The sequence below is a fragment of the Anser brachyrhynchus genome (genome assembly GCF_964034855.1).
Source record: "Anser brachyrhynchus genome assembly, chromosome: 8".
Lineage (NCBI taxonomy): Eukaryota > Metazoa > Chordata > Aves > Anseriformes > Anatidae > Anser > Anser brachyrhynchus.
Window position 1 is genome coordinate 9,192,648 of NC_137702.1, and position 14,078 is coordinate 9,206,725.

At 41.7% G+C, this 14,078-nt stretch overlaps 1 protein-coding gene across 2 annotated transcripts; it reads right to left on the reverse strand.

Moving 5' to 3' along the window:
- Window positions 1–299: 299 nt before the first annotated feature.
- On the reverse strand, window positions 300–14,009 carry CMPK1 (cytidine/uridine monophosphate kinase 1). Of its 2 annotated transcripts, XM_080602742.1 has the most exons (7): window positions 13,589–14,009; window positions 6,726–6,835; window positions 5,878–6,024; window positions 4,837–4,989; window positions 3,294–3,370; window positions 3,119–3,215; window positions 300–2,644 (listed from the first exon to the last, which is right to left on the reverse strand). In XM_080602742.1, the coding sequence occupies exons 1-7, from the start codon at window positions 13,992–13,994 to the stop codon at window positions 2,603–2,605; spliced, it is 1,032 nt and encodes a 343-aa protein (XP_080458868.1). In that variant the 5' UTR covers window positions 13,995–14,009; the 3' UTR covers window positions 300–2,602. The 2 variants fall into 2 exon arrangements, with proteins under 2 accessions (XP_080458868.1, XP_080458869.1); XM_080602743.1 differs by lacking the exon at window positions 6,726–6,835 and having other exon boundaries at window positions 13,589–13,955.
- Window positions 14,010–14,078: the final 69 nt, after the last annotated feature.

Genomic DNA, 14,078 nt, shown 5'->3' on the forward strand with positions numbered 1-14,078 from the left:
TCTTTCACAGATGTTCCAAACAAATTACTACTGCAGAACTGTAAGAATAGAGTAACTTGACAAACCAATATAATCAAGAAAAGGTCAAGAAATCAAGAAAGATTAGGCAAATGCCTGCAGAGTTCTCATGTCTTCAGGACTTCTGTTTTGATGCTGAAGGTGAACCTTTATAGATGTATCTGTGTGTTTGTCCATGCAAGCTGTATGAAGTGTACACATATTTTAGCATTGTTATTTAGCATTGTTATAAGGGATGCTTTTCATAAATATGTACAGTGAAATTAAGCCAAGCACTCCTATTAAGCCACAGAACAAAGTTTATTCGATCTTCTCAAATTCTGTGTACAGTTTTGCTGCTAAGTGGGCACAACACATTGGCATATTACCTTTAATCTTCATTTCAATTTTAAATCCAACTTGAAAGATTTCGTAACATTTAATGGCATCTTCAATAAATAAAAGGACAAAAATATCTAGTCTTTGTACAGACACATTACAATCCACTCCAAATTCAGTATTGCCAAAACATTGTCTTTAAAAAAAGAACAAAAAAACAACTTGCTCTAAAGGGTTTTTTGTTTGTTTTAGCACTTAAATACATAGAAAAGTATATGATGAGAGAAAACAGATACTCTATCCTCAGCAGAACTTTTAAGAGCCAGTAACTTAGAAACAAAAGATAACTAAATCTCTAAGGAGATTAAAGAATCCTGCTTGAAGTCTTGAAAAAAGTCCTGATTTTAGCCTTCATATCAGAAGTGTAGTTTCACTGGTTCCTATCCTATGTCAGCATACTTATACAATAAGGATTACATTCCATGATTTACTTACTTATTTTAAAGGAAAATTCATAAAGCAAAAGCATTAGCCTCCCATACTAACAAAAGTAATCGTGGTCCATATATTCTGCAATAGTAAACACGTATTTGTGCTCAGTCCTTTGTTTGAACTACCACCATACTGGAAGAGATCCTGTAGTTTACCCTTTATTTCTGTATCCACCTCTTGCCCAGTCCAACAGTAGCAAGAACCTCAGTAAAATGAGCATTCATGCAAATACAAACCTGCCTGCACACATCAGATCACAGGATGAGGACCAACAAAACTGATTCTAATTAGAAGCTAGGCTTAATTTAAAGCTTTCTTTAAATATAGAAAGTCATCAGTAAAGAAAAGCTGAATCCCCAGATTTTCAAACTGCAATTCCCTGTAATTTGCAGCACATCACAAACCAATGACAATGTCAGTTAATGTAGCAAGAAGAATCCTATCACTAAAATTAGTTAAATCACCCATCCTCAAGCCTTCTTGGGGCTTCTTCAGTGAAAGCTTAGGGTGTGCAAGGAATGCATGGTTGGGCCCCTATGCATGCTAGTCTTATGGGGGGAGGTTACTTTAAACAAAAGGTAGAATTACACCACATCTGTACAAACACTTAAAATACCGTTTTTTCAGCTAGTTATCTGCTTCTCCCAACTATTATTGCTGCTGACTATACTAATGCAAGAGAATGTAATAAAGCAGGACCCAATCTGTTTAAGAGAATGGGACTTTTTCTGCAGATATTTTCCCTTCAGCTGACCATGTAATAACAAAAGTGCAATCATTTACAATCTTTTCAAAACAACAACTATTAAAATTATATAATTTTAGGGAAACAAATTCATAAGTTTAACCATAAAAATATTTCCCCAAGTAATAAACCTTAAAGCATTCAGTAACACAGTATTTCAGTAATTATAATACAGGAAATCCCTTCTACTTGTTACAAAAGACAGAACTATTGGAAGATTTTGCTTAATGTACACTATTTAAGAGTTTTGCACCTTGTGAAGGTCATGCCATAATTAAGAACTAAACTATCATTCAAAATAAATGAGAATGGAAAACTGATCTGACTTTGAAATGATATTCTCAACTTTTTGGAAACGAAGACAAGGCAAAGCCCAGGGCCGTGTCATCCAGACAGTCAAGAACTTACAAGACAGTTTACACCCAGAATCATAAGACAGCACCACTTTCCATAAACTACTCTGTATGTCTATTGCTGAACAGCATATTAAATAGTTTGGTGAGAACTGCTAAAACAGATTCTCATAACAACTGTAGTTTTACTTACAGAATACACGTTTGGGGGCAACAGGGAACTCTGTGACAAAAATACTCTGAAAAAATGTCTCCTCAAATTGGTCCAAGCATCCGAAATAAACAAGGGCACACAGGTCCCTCATTGCTAAATACTGCTGTTTAGTTGATCCTTAACAAAAATAGGTGCATGACAATAAGGAATAAGAAGGGCCGCCCATGACAGGCACAGAACTGTGACAGAATAGTCTCTTCAGAGATGTTTTAACTATGATTTTGCCACATGAGCAACTGAACTTATACTAATGGAGAACCCTGAAACTGATATACTATAGCCACAAGAAATTACTTCCTATTAAAAAAACAGATCCATTTGTAATTAACTGCTTCTTCAATCATCATTCAATATGTGAAAAACAATAAAAAACCTTTTAAAACAATTACAAAGAGTGGACTGCAGTAGCAGCTATTCAAGCAAGATTCAAGCACAAGTTTAAATGAACTTTCAAGCTGGGAATTAGCCTTCTTTGTCAAAAATTTGTACAACTTTCTCAAAAACCTAAAAAGAGAGAGATTAAAACATTATTAAGTTTATGAAGTGTTAGGTAAACAGTCACTTCAAGTTAATCCAGCACACAATAATTGATAGTATTTAAAGATGTTTTTCTTAGAATTTTCAGTGATTCTTCGATAGAAAAATTGGCATCAACTCCAGGAAAGTGGGACATAAGAACAATAATAAATAGTTCAGAAAAGCAAAATCTCATGAAAGTGCTAAAGACAAGAAACTGTTGAACACAGAAACAATGAAAATCATTTTAGTCCAGCTCATGTTCAAGCAGAACAAATTGATTTCTTAGTTATTCCTATCTCAATCAGTTCTTTACAAGTCAAAACGAAAGTTCCACAACCTCCTTCAGTAATAAACATCACTGCCTAATTAGCTTCACTAACCATACATACATCCAAGAAGAATGCCATAAATATGTAGCCTGCCACTGCCATCCCCATGTTTTCAGGCTTATATACTTACTTCATCAACAGATTTAGAGGCATCCACTTTTCTGACTTTTCCCATTCTCTCATATAAGTCTATTATAGGCTTAGTAGACTGCAGATATGTATGAATTCTAGGAGAAAGCAAAGAATGTATTTATTTACATAATAAAATTAAAACAGAAGAAAACTGAAAAGTTTGAATATAGTACCTTTTTTCCAGACTCTCCCGATTATCATCACTTCTACCACTGCTCTTGCCTCTTTCAAGACAGCGACCAATACATATCTACAAAAGATATCAAAAGGATGATCATAACTGTGAACACAATGTGCTTACCTGAAAAGCACGAGCAAAAAAATAAATAAATAAATCATGAATTAGTAACAAATCTAGATAGTCCAGACACAAAACACTGTCCAGATCTGATTATGTAAGCCAGACTTCACATAGGGAAGTAAGATTATTCCATAGAAAAAGGATGACAGCTTTACGCTTCACCAGTTTAAGATGGGAGTTCTTAAAATGGAATTAGGGTCAGTGGAAGCAAAAGCAACATCAAGTTCTGTGGTGTGACTAAGCCTCCAACTTGAGGCATTTAAAGAAAGTGATCTGATTTTCAAGGATGTGTTCTGATCTGAAAAGCACAGTGTCAAACTAGACTATGGATATACGCTTGTACTGAAAACTGTGTATTCTCTCAAGAATTTATGTAAGATGACACATTAATTTATTCAAAGTTATACTATTCTTATTTGGTATTTCCATAATAAGTTTTTTTAAAAAGCAATGTCTAAGTAAAAATTATAAAACTATACTTAAAAGCTGCCCGTTGAACTGTAAGTTTTGAAGCCTAAAGTTAAGTAAGCAATGCTGACACGTGTACACCTCATGAGTATATTTACCTTACGCATGCAAGAGGACAACAGTTAAGTGATTTGTTTTTTCCCCTACAAAGTACATCTATAGTAAAAATTAGAACCTCAAAATTAACACACCCCCAGTGAAAGTTTTCACTTAACCTTTTATTTTCTTTATTAAGCAGAAAAATAGACCCACACTTGTTGAGACTAAAAAACTTTGCAACTAAGAAAAAAATTAATAACATTTCTCAGAAAACTGGAGAAAAGGTGGGAAGCCAGATTAAGATGTTATTTTACTATCAGTTTTTATCCCTCAAGGGCACTGTCATATTAAAAAGACAGCATATCATGGCATTTGTTAAATTAATATAATGTATCATTGTCAAAATGCCCTTATAATCTAATGACTTGCTGAATAAAATTTTGATTATGAGGTATCCTACAGCACAGCTCACAACTATGAAAATTAAGACTTACGCTGTCGGCACTTTAGAATTAAAGCAAACATTGCTACCAAACAAGTAGTCTGAAATCTTTAAGAGTAAACAGAGCAATGTTTTCAGAACATGAATCAAATGATTGTTTAATATATTTAAAGCTTTTATAAACTCTCAAGAATGCAATTCTTTGAAGCGCTTCTTCAATAAAATTTATTTGCACACAATTATACTAAGTGTAATTATTCACTTGCTATTGCAAAAGCCTGCAGCTCGTCATCTGCAGAAAAAAGTTGCCAAAAAATGCTTGAAACTCACAAATCAAGTTTTCCTTCTACTCCAACACTAGTCCCTTAGTACTGACAGATTCACTACCCAACTGAGTTTTATCGTTCTTCTTCAGCGAACCTCGCAATATAGCAAGAAAAGAAGTTAGGCTAACACACTTCATTACCTCGTTGTCGCAATCAAAAAACAGAACAAAAGAAACATCCGCCTTTCCATCCATAGTCTTATTCCAGCCTTGAAGATTATCTTCATTTCTGGGAAACCCATCAATCAAGAACTTGTTCTTCTGGGAATTAGCAGCCATTGTTTGATCCATAGCCTGCCAGAAGAGAATTCAATTCAAGATCCCTCGCATGTGCAATTATTTTATCAACTTGCTCAACCATCCCCAAAGTGTTCATATGGCAAATTAATAAGTATTTCTCTTAGAATTATTGTAGATTTACAGAGTATGTTTTTTGTTCCACCTTCAATATGTTCTATTTATTTTGCTGATGCAACAATAGAGCCTCCTTTCAAACTGAATACACCAGTTCATAAAGCTCAAAATCTCAAACTTTTAAAGCTGGGCTTGTTTGTTATATTCTGCAATATTGTGTAACAGCACATACCAGTGTAAGATGCCAAACTGTCCCTGGTCTAGAATTAAGTCTAATGGAAAAACCTCCAGAGAAATTTAGTTGCATGAGCAACAGAAGCTTTTTCTGTCACAAAGGAGATACTCTGATTATTTTCCTGGACATCTAACAAGGATGAACACTGGAGCTTTTCCTTACACAGGAACACTAGCAGGTGCTCTTCTCCTTTCCTTCACCTGGCTGTCTATTTTGGTAAAACTTACAGAAACTTAATACCTTTAATGCCTTCACCCTACACTCTCATATGACTGATCTGACCAGTAAGTCCTAAAGCGTGCTAAGGGAAGTGAGAAATACAGATCTTCATTCGTTTCCCTAGAAGAACCCAAAAAGAAAATTTAAACTCTCACAGATCCCTAGGTATCAGAGGCTATCACCTCCTGCCGTCCAGCCAGCCAGCAGCACGAGTAATTGCTGAGAGAAGCACAGCACGCAATGGGCACCTGCATGTCTGCTATTCCATACTGCTCATACTACGCTGGAGAATGTGCAATTCTTTAAGAATACTGCCACTGCTTTGTCACTTAGCCTGCAAGAGCGAGCTAGAAAGGAAATAGCCCTTTCCTTACCCTCTTCAACAAGCTGATTGTTATTTCAACCGGTACGATTTCCCCCTCCTTAATGTAGTTCTCAATGAGTTCTCCATACTGTGAGCCCGGCCTTTTTCGTTCGTCTCGAAGGAGGTCGCCAGCAGAAAGGTGCGTGTAGCCGTATTTCTGAAACATGCAGAAAACAGGCAGGTTCCCTTGAATTAGTACACACGCAAAGTTACATCAGTCAACAGTATCAGCCACATTTATCCTTGTATTACAACAGAAAAATATCGGAAATAGCAGCTTGCTAGTGGCAGATCTATTCCGTCTTCAGGATGCACTGAAAGCACAGCAAGAGAGATTCTTGGGCTAAACGGTCAAGAGGGCCTTGGTCAGATATTCACATCCTGTTTTCAAAGGTAACGTCCCGTTTGGAAACGAGAAAGACTCAAAGTGCCCGAGGCACTTCTTGAAACATTACACTGTGCATGAGACATTTAACAAGCATGAGACTTGATAGAAGCTACACCCCATCCTACACAATTCCAGTACCTCACTTCTCCACTCAGTAAAGCCAGATCTGACCTACTGACTGATAGCCTCTTCAAAATTTTAGGACAGTGTCTTCCATTGCTAGGTTCACACAACAGGTAAAACAAAAAACAAACACATGAACCAATTCCTGCCTCTCTGCAGCTGCAGGCATGCTTTAAGCACAGCAGTGTCCTTATTTTCTAGCTGCAATTCTGACAGCAACTTCCTCTGCCTTGGTTGGACCACTTAGAAGTAACAGCGCAGGTGCACAGATCCCTTGAACCAACAGAAACCACTGCTGCAAGCAAACAGTCCTACCCACACGCTGCTCCAAACCCAGCCCTGCACACCTGCCCCGTGTTCATCTTTCCCCAGGAAGGAGGTGACCAAAACTCAGAGGGCTGCCCTTGGGGGAGGCTCAGACGCGGGCTGTGAGCAGATTCATCAATCCATGGGAGATCTTAGCAAAGAGAAACATGTTGTTATAAGGGAAAATTCATATCACAAAACAGTCATTTGCTCAGCTCATTTAACATCACAAGAAAACTAACCAAGTGTACTCCTTGAACAAATATCGTCCTTAAAAACAGATGTAAAGACATCTCCTTAATGAATACTTAAGCTAAACAGGCAATAAAGGCACCTCCTTGGCGATTACCTAAGCTATCTATACACCCAAGACAGAGTACACCTATACATACTTGCCCTGAAGTTTTTGCTACGAAACAAAAGCAGCAGCAAATTACTTCAGGGTTATCAGCTCGGCTGCAGCAACATCTGAAGCAAATTTCAAAAATGGTGCCTGAGCAGCATAATAATGTGACTAAATGCTTTCTCAGGCTGTGAACTTGGGATTTAAAAACTTGGCTACTGGACTAAGTACAACAGAAATATTACACAACCCACTAAGTGGCTTTAAAAACATTTCAGTTGCTTTCCAATTTCACCCACAAAAGCGTGGAAAGTTAGTTCTGCATAGTCATAATTTAAGAAGGGATATAATTACCTAAATCTCCAAAACTCTACACATCTGGAAAGAAAAGGAAACAAGATTTCGCTTTAAGTAACTGTGAAGAAAAACCTCCACAAATATCTTCTGTAAGCTCTCTGTACTCCTGCTTTCATGTGCATTGCATTTGGACATGCCTATTTAACTGCAAATCTACATATTAACTATGGACTACAGAAGCCGTAAACCCGAGTAAATCTTTTCTCTTAAGCAAGAAACCTTACTCTGCTGAACCCCAAATTAACATGCAGTTCTTGGTAAAGTTAAAGAAAGATGATGTTTTTCACATTAAATTTCTACGAAGAAGAAAACAGGAGGAAAAATATAATCCCTTCTGTTTTAGAGGATTACCAAACCATTTAATTTTCCTTGGCATGTCCCTTTTCATGCATGAAAAGAAACTCGAGTCAGACAATTTTTGGAATTCTCCGTCCTTTGCAGCAGCAAACTAAATTATTTTTTAACGGCTGAACAGGAAAGTAAAAGATAGAAGTGTTTTAAAGTGCTGTTGTATAAATAGAGTTGTTTTAGATAATGGTAAATTGTATTCTGGAGTAACCTTCAGAACGGATTAACCAGGCAATAAGGAAAACAAACTTCTCCTTCAGTGGCAAAACATCTATTTGTTAACTGCACCGAGAGCAAGAGCCAAAGACAACATGTCAGTTTAAACAACGCAAACAGGAACAGAGGAAGGCCTGACTGCGAGTCTATACACAGCAGGCTTCGGGGACGTGGTGCTCATGCTGCTCTTGCCAGTTTTAATTAAGCCATGTGCCCAGGACACAAAGTTTTCTTTCATCTTCGGCGAGACAAACCCTCAGCAAGCGTCCTGAAGCAGACAAAACCTGAACTTCCCCAAGAGCTCGCAAAAGAGGCTGTAATGTTACTGCACCACCGGGCTAAACGCTCTCACGCCTTGCAAGTTTGCCTTGTGCCAGCAGGACTTTCCAGCAGCGCCGAGTCCATCACGATGCAATCCCCAGGATGGAACCTGTTGCAACCACTTCTCTGAAATCAGAAAGAGGACTGTGACTTCCAAACAATGAAAAAGCAGTTCCTCCAATTCTCCCAAAAGAATGCATACATTCTTTGAGAATAGATCCATAACATTAGCTGATGGCTGAAAGGTCAACTTAAAATGTCAAACAGGTTAAACAAACAAAAAAAATAAATACCTGGATGCCATGCATCTAAGATCCAGACAGATTTCTAGACCGTGGAGTGCAAAAAAGAAGATATACAATTAACTATTCTAAAACATATTTCACAGATAGTTTTCCACCATGCTAGCTGACAGGCACGCTTTTCTAGAAGAAAATCAGCAAACAGCTACCGTACAAGTTGCTCTCATTGTTTTCAAAACTGTTTTCACATTTGGAGAACCACAATCCCAGTCTCCTAACAGAAAATCTGTTCTCAGTGTAGATATCTTCCTCCTTTGCTTTCAAAAAGCAAAGTGAAGTGGAAAGGCAAGTTCAAGTTTCTAGCAATCCCACGTGAGAGGTGTTACTTAGAACAGCTCTGGCTGTGCCACATCTCCGAATTAAACCCCAAGCCTGCCGCCTCTCCAGAACGCCCTTTTCTTCCCTGTACCACTGCCACTTGATCGTCCGTCTGCCAGCCAGGATCCGCAACTTCCGCCTGCAGACAGCACAAGCCTTACGTATTGTGTTTGCTGAAAGTAGATTCGCATGAACTGCAAACGAGAGCAGAGGACTCATATCCGTGCCACGCCTGAATACGGCCAAGTTCAGCCTGGCCGTTCCCTCAGCGCAGTAGGAAAGGACTGGCAGCGTGCATCAGCTGCTGCTGGGGCACGAGATTTGCTTCCGATTCAGCCCCGTGTGGTCCAGCAACACACCTCTCCGCTACGCAGTTTGAAAGTTCCTTGAGTACGCAGAAGCCAAGAAAAAAAGCAAGAGCAACACAACTTACTGCTTTGGCCTTGAATCCTATCTCAGCTTATCGTTGCTAATCTGCAAATGAAAGTCAAAGGGCTGAACAAATAAAATACAAGCTTTTATTGCCCTACTTCTGGCCTGTCAGATCTTCTAGCAACTTTCGGTTGCTTCGTAAGGTTGCTCATTTTCTCAGATACACTCTTCAAGAACTAGTAAAGAAATAAAAATAGAACCGCGTGAAGCATGCAGCCTTCATGGTCTGGGGTTTTGTGTTTGTTTTGTTTAAACCTAAAAAAGTTTTGTCTGCCCCGTTGGCAATTTGCACATAGAAACAGAACTTTGAGGTATAAATCATAATGCAGTAGCAGCCCTTCTGTCTGCATATTCCAGTAAAAAAAAAAAATTAAAATCCCTAGTTAGAGATATGTTCTTGCTTCTGGGGAAAACAAAACAAAGCACAAGGCAAAACAAAACAAGAAGCACAAAACCCACACTAACAAAACAAAACACACAAAGGAGATCCCACTGATAGCGCCTCCGGGGGAGCGGGGGGCAAACAGAACACCCCAGTGCTTCAGGAACGCAGAGCTTAACAAAAGACACCCAGGATGTCTGGGAAAGTCCTAAGTTCAGTGCCCAGCGAGCGAGCCTGGGTTCTGTAAAATGGAAGCATATAGGGAATAATTTATTATTTTTTTTTTGAGGGGGGTTAAACAATCTCTCACCATGTTTCACAACAGCGCCCCAATTCAGAAATATGAACTGACATTCCAGCAAACAATTATGAGAACTTAGAGCTAACTGGACTACCAGTACTTGGCACTCTTGGAAGAGATTTCAGAAACCGAGTTTAAAGCAAACAACTTTGAAAACACTTTTATTTCAAGAAAGTTAATGCCGTCTCTCAGCGGACTTCCAGAGGACAATTAACACATGACAGCAAAAACTAAATCTGCTGCTTCCAGAGGAGTGTTTATGATACATTGAGTTCTTTGCAGTTTTCTTCTCCCCAGAGAATCCCTACCATATATCCCAAAACAACTTAGCACCTTTTTCCTCTTGGATAGTAATTTAGGATCTTACAAAAAGAAGAGGCTCAGCATCCCACCTTGTGGGCTGAATTTTAAACACAAATATCCAGCTTAGGGCTGCGGTGGAAATTAATTACATTTTGCGCATGCAGGCAGGGATGTCTTGCATACCCCAAATCCCTGCGGAGTCACCTTGCCAAAAAAACAAAGAAACAACAACAAAAACGGCTGACGTCTTGCTTGAAATAAAGCAAGATTATTTAGTTATTCTTTTTTTCCCCCCCTCCCAAAAGATCTTTATGTTTCAGGCAAAGGTTGTAAAGATTTAAAGCTTAAGTTGATGAAATCATATTCTGTGCAGATTTGAGGATTGGGGTATTTTCCCTTGACTGTACCATAACCATTTCACTAGCAAAGTTCAAAAGTCAGTAATAAAGCATTCATTTTGGCCTATACCCACATAATAACCCCACAAAAGATAAACACTGTGGAAAGCGTGAAGGTTGTATCTCAAGAACGTGCACTCAGATGCCACCATCCAGCTACCTGCTCCAACATCCTGCCCCGCACAGAGAGCTCTGCAACGGCCCAGGCGATGCCGAACGCTACCTCACCCAGCCGTGGAAGGCTGCAGGAGTTAATCCGCACGGCGGGGAGAGAGCAGGAACTTAAGAGGGAATTCTGCTTCATCCCCTCCTACATAGAAGGAATCGGTCCAGAGCAGCATTTCTACCGAATTTACATTTCGGTGACAACTCTGCGAGCCTAGGGAATAGACACGCAACTCTTCCCTCCCTATCGGAGGAAACCAGCCTCGTTCAGCTGTCTCTTCAAACCTTATCTGCAAAGATAAAGAAACCTAATCACTTACCTGCTGTTCCCTTTTGTACACTGTGTCAATACCCATTTTCACTCGTTATTACAAATTCCTCCCTCAAATGACTTCCCCGTTTTAGTCCAAACTTGATACGAATACACGCCTCGTCCATAACGAGGGACTGCAACCTGAGCAGGCATGATTCAGGCTGGTACTTTGGAAATACGCATTTCACCTGCAATGACTGATGGCCATCTCCCTTCTCTGGGAAGGCAAAACAGTCAGCAAAACAATTACGACACTTTTTTGAGAAATCGTTCCCAGGTAGTACATAATGCCAGCTCCACAAACCACCTACAGTTGCTTGTGGTTTTGAATAAAGCCATTCGAAGCTAAAATCATACAGGGTCGCGCCTCAGCAAAGCGAGGCTTCTCCACGTGGCGTGCTCCGTCCCAGATCTCCAGCACATATAGCAACTGAGAAGTATTTATAGCTCATACTGACTTTTTGTTGAGCACAAACTTCAGGTTTAGAGCAAGATACGGGATCAGATTCATTCCTAGTGTAAACTAATATTAATCAGTCCATTTATACAAGGATGAATGAGGTTTATTATTACTTAGCTGCAGCCCCTTTTCTCTGCGGCAAGCTGCCAACGGGGTTTAAAATCCAAACAAAAACACACTTTCAACCTAAAGGCAGCACTGAGTGCATAAAGGCCATTCAACTGCCTGCGTTAGGGCTCTCTGGGGGGCTGTGAGGGCCAGGCCAAGGGTATGAGCTTAAAAAAAAATCTGGTGCTCAACAGTACCTCGATTGCGTTTCATCCATACTTCCCTGTTCACGCTCTCTCTTTCTGAAGTTTTCCAGCAGGCTCCCCCGAGCCCAGCCCTCACCGGAGCCACCTCAGACCTTCCCTCCCTCAAGGCTTAGCCAGCGACAGCCACAAAGTTGCTCAAGGGAGCGGGAGAGCCAGACACCGCTGTCAGCAGCCCCTCATGCTTCCTGCAGTCAGCCCACTGCAAGGCCGTCAGTAACTTCTTTCCATGCAGCAAACAGGACTAGCAGAATTAAAGCGAGTTCCCATTTATTAGCTTTTGGGCTTCTCTTTCTAGGCTTAGAAAGAAAATAAATACAGCACAATTAAATGTGCTGCAAATGTACAAGCAAAATTAATTTTCCATTTTAGCTGCAACTACAGTTAGAGTAGCAGTGATTCATTTGAATCCTTCCTCCTGAAGTGGTCTTTATCCAATTACGTTAGCCTACCAAGCCGAAGGCATTTATACTTCTGAACACAGGGCAGAAGCCACAGGAGGTTCTTCAGCCCTGAGGCTACGCTAATGGTTTGGCGAAAGCCATTAATGACAGCCTACAAAATTTCCCTACAGTTTAAGCTCATTTGTTTGCTGCGTACCAGGGACTGAATTTGACCTTACCAAAATGGCTTTATGAGCACTACGAACCTTTCATCCCACCGCTTAATTTAAGGAATAAGCCAGTTTGAAGGGCCTGTAATTTGAGGTTAAAATCCTTCAGAACTAAAGTCATAATGGCATTTTTCAGTCTGCACCAAATTTGCCTAACCGAGTTATATGCACCAAGGACTGGGATGTGATAGCAGCATGAAGAAACTGCAACAGCACTGCCAGGGCATCGTCAGAACTGAAGATGCATTAAATGTGCCTGCGCCAGGACTTGCGGTTGGGTGCTTTGTCCTTTTTCCCTCCCCAGTCAACAGATTCAGAAACATGGGCATTACTACAGTTCTCACTCATTTTTTTTTTCATTGGGGCACAGACAGACGTTGATCCTTCACGGCTTTCCGTGAAAAAAATAAAATGCAAGTGCTGAGGGAACAAAAATGTCTCACAGCCAACAGGCACACGTCCGGAAGCATTAACTACTTCTGTAATTACCCACCTGAACGCTACGCAATTACAATCTGATTGTTTGTTTTTTAGGAGGAGAATATTGCACTGTGCAAGAGTCACCCTTTCCTCTTCAGTATTTGCCCTACCTCAGAGGACTGTAAAAACCTATTTGGAAAAACAGAAACGTGCAGAGCAGAGCCGAACGCCTTGTCATCCCGTGCCACCAGCTTTGGGCTCTTTGAAATAAAAGGAGAACGAGGTTAACTTCTGGTGAGCCAGGACACGTTCTGACCTCTACTATAATGTAGCACTGAACAAAATTTCAGCCTAACGCTGTTCTTCGGGCGCTGCCGGAGGTGGCAGAGGGACACAAGGCCAACCCCCAGCCACGTCTCGCCGAGCCCAGCACCACAGCCCCGGCCTCAGCAGCCAGCCCAGCCCGCCCTCGGGGGTGGGGGGGCAACCTACAACCCCCAGCATGCCCCGCGGCCGAACCCGCAGGAGCCCCCCGCAGCCGCGCCCCGGGGCATGCTGGGAAGTGTAGTCCCCCCCCTCCCCCAGAGCCCACCGCCCTCACCTCCACGATGCGAGCGCACTGCGTCCCCTTGCCCGCCCCGGGCCCGCCGAGGACGAAGACGACGACGGGCTTCATGAGGAGAAGGAGGCGGCGGCGGCGGAGCAGCAGCAGGACAGCGGCGGCTGGGCAGCAACTGAGCAGAGAGCGGCGGCAGCCGGGACCGGGGGCGGCTGAGGGCGGGCTGCGGGCGGTGTGAGGCTGAGGCGGAGCCGGCGCTGAGGTGGCCCCGCCGCGGGGAAAACGCTTCCGGGCGCCTCACCGCGCCGCAGCACCCGGCGTGCCCCGCGCGGCCCGAGCTGCCGGTAGCCGCCGGTGGGGGCAGCAGGCCGCGCTCCGCTAGGCCCGGCCCCCAACATGGCGCCCACCCCTCGTCGCCGTGGCAACGCCGCCGCGCCGCACCGCGCATGCGCGCTCGCCCCGACCGTTTCTTAGCCCGTTTTTTAAATCCCCCCCTCCCTGCGCGCGCGCGCTGGCGGTTGGCTCCGCAGGG

What these genes read in the sequence shown, in the direction of transcription:
- CMPK1 (XM_080602742.1), bottom strand. Translation starts at nt 13,994, where the DNA reads ATGCGCGGTGCGGCGCGGCGGCGTTGCCACGGCGACGAGGGGTGGGCG. An exon ending in GAAAGATGAACACGGGGCAG is followed by an intron (nt 6,025 to 6,725) that starts GTGTGCAGGGCT and finishes TGCATGTTTCAG; the next exon opens with AAATACGGCTACACGCACCT. An exon ending in CCTCTAAATCTGTTGATGAA is followed by an intron (nt 2,645 to 3,118) that starts GTAAGTATATAA and finishes CTCTCTTTTTAG; the next exon opens with GTTTTTGAGAAAGTTGTACA.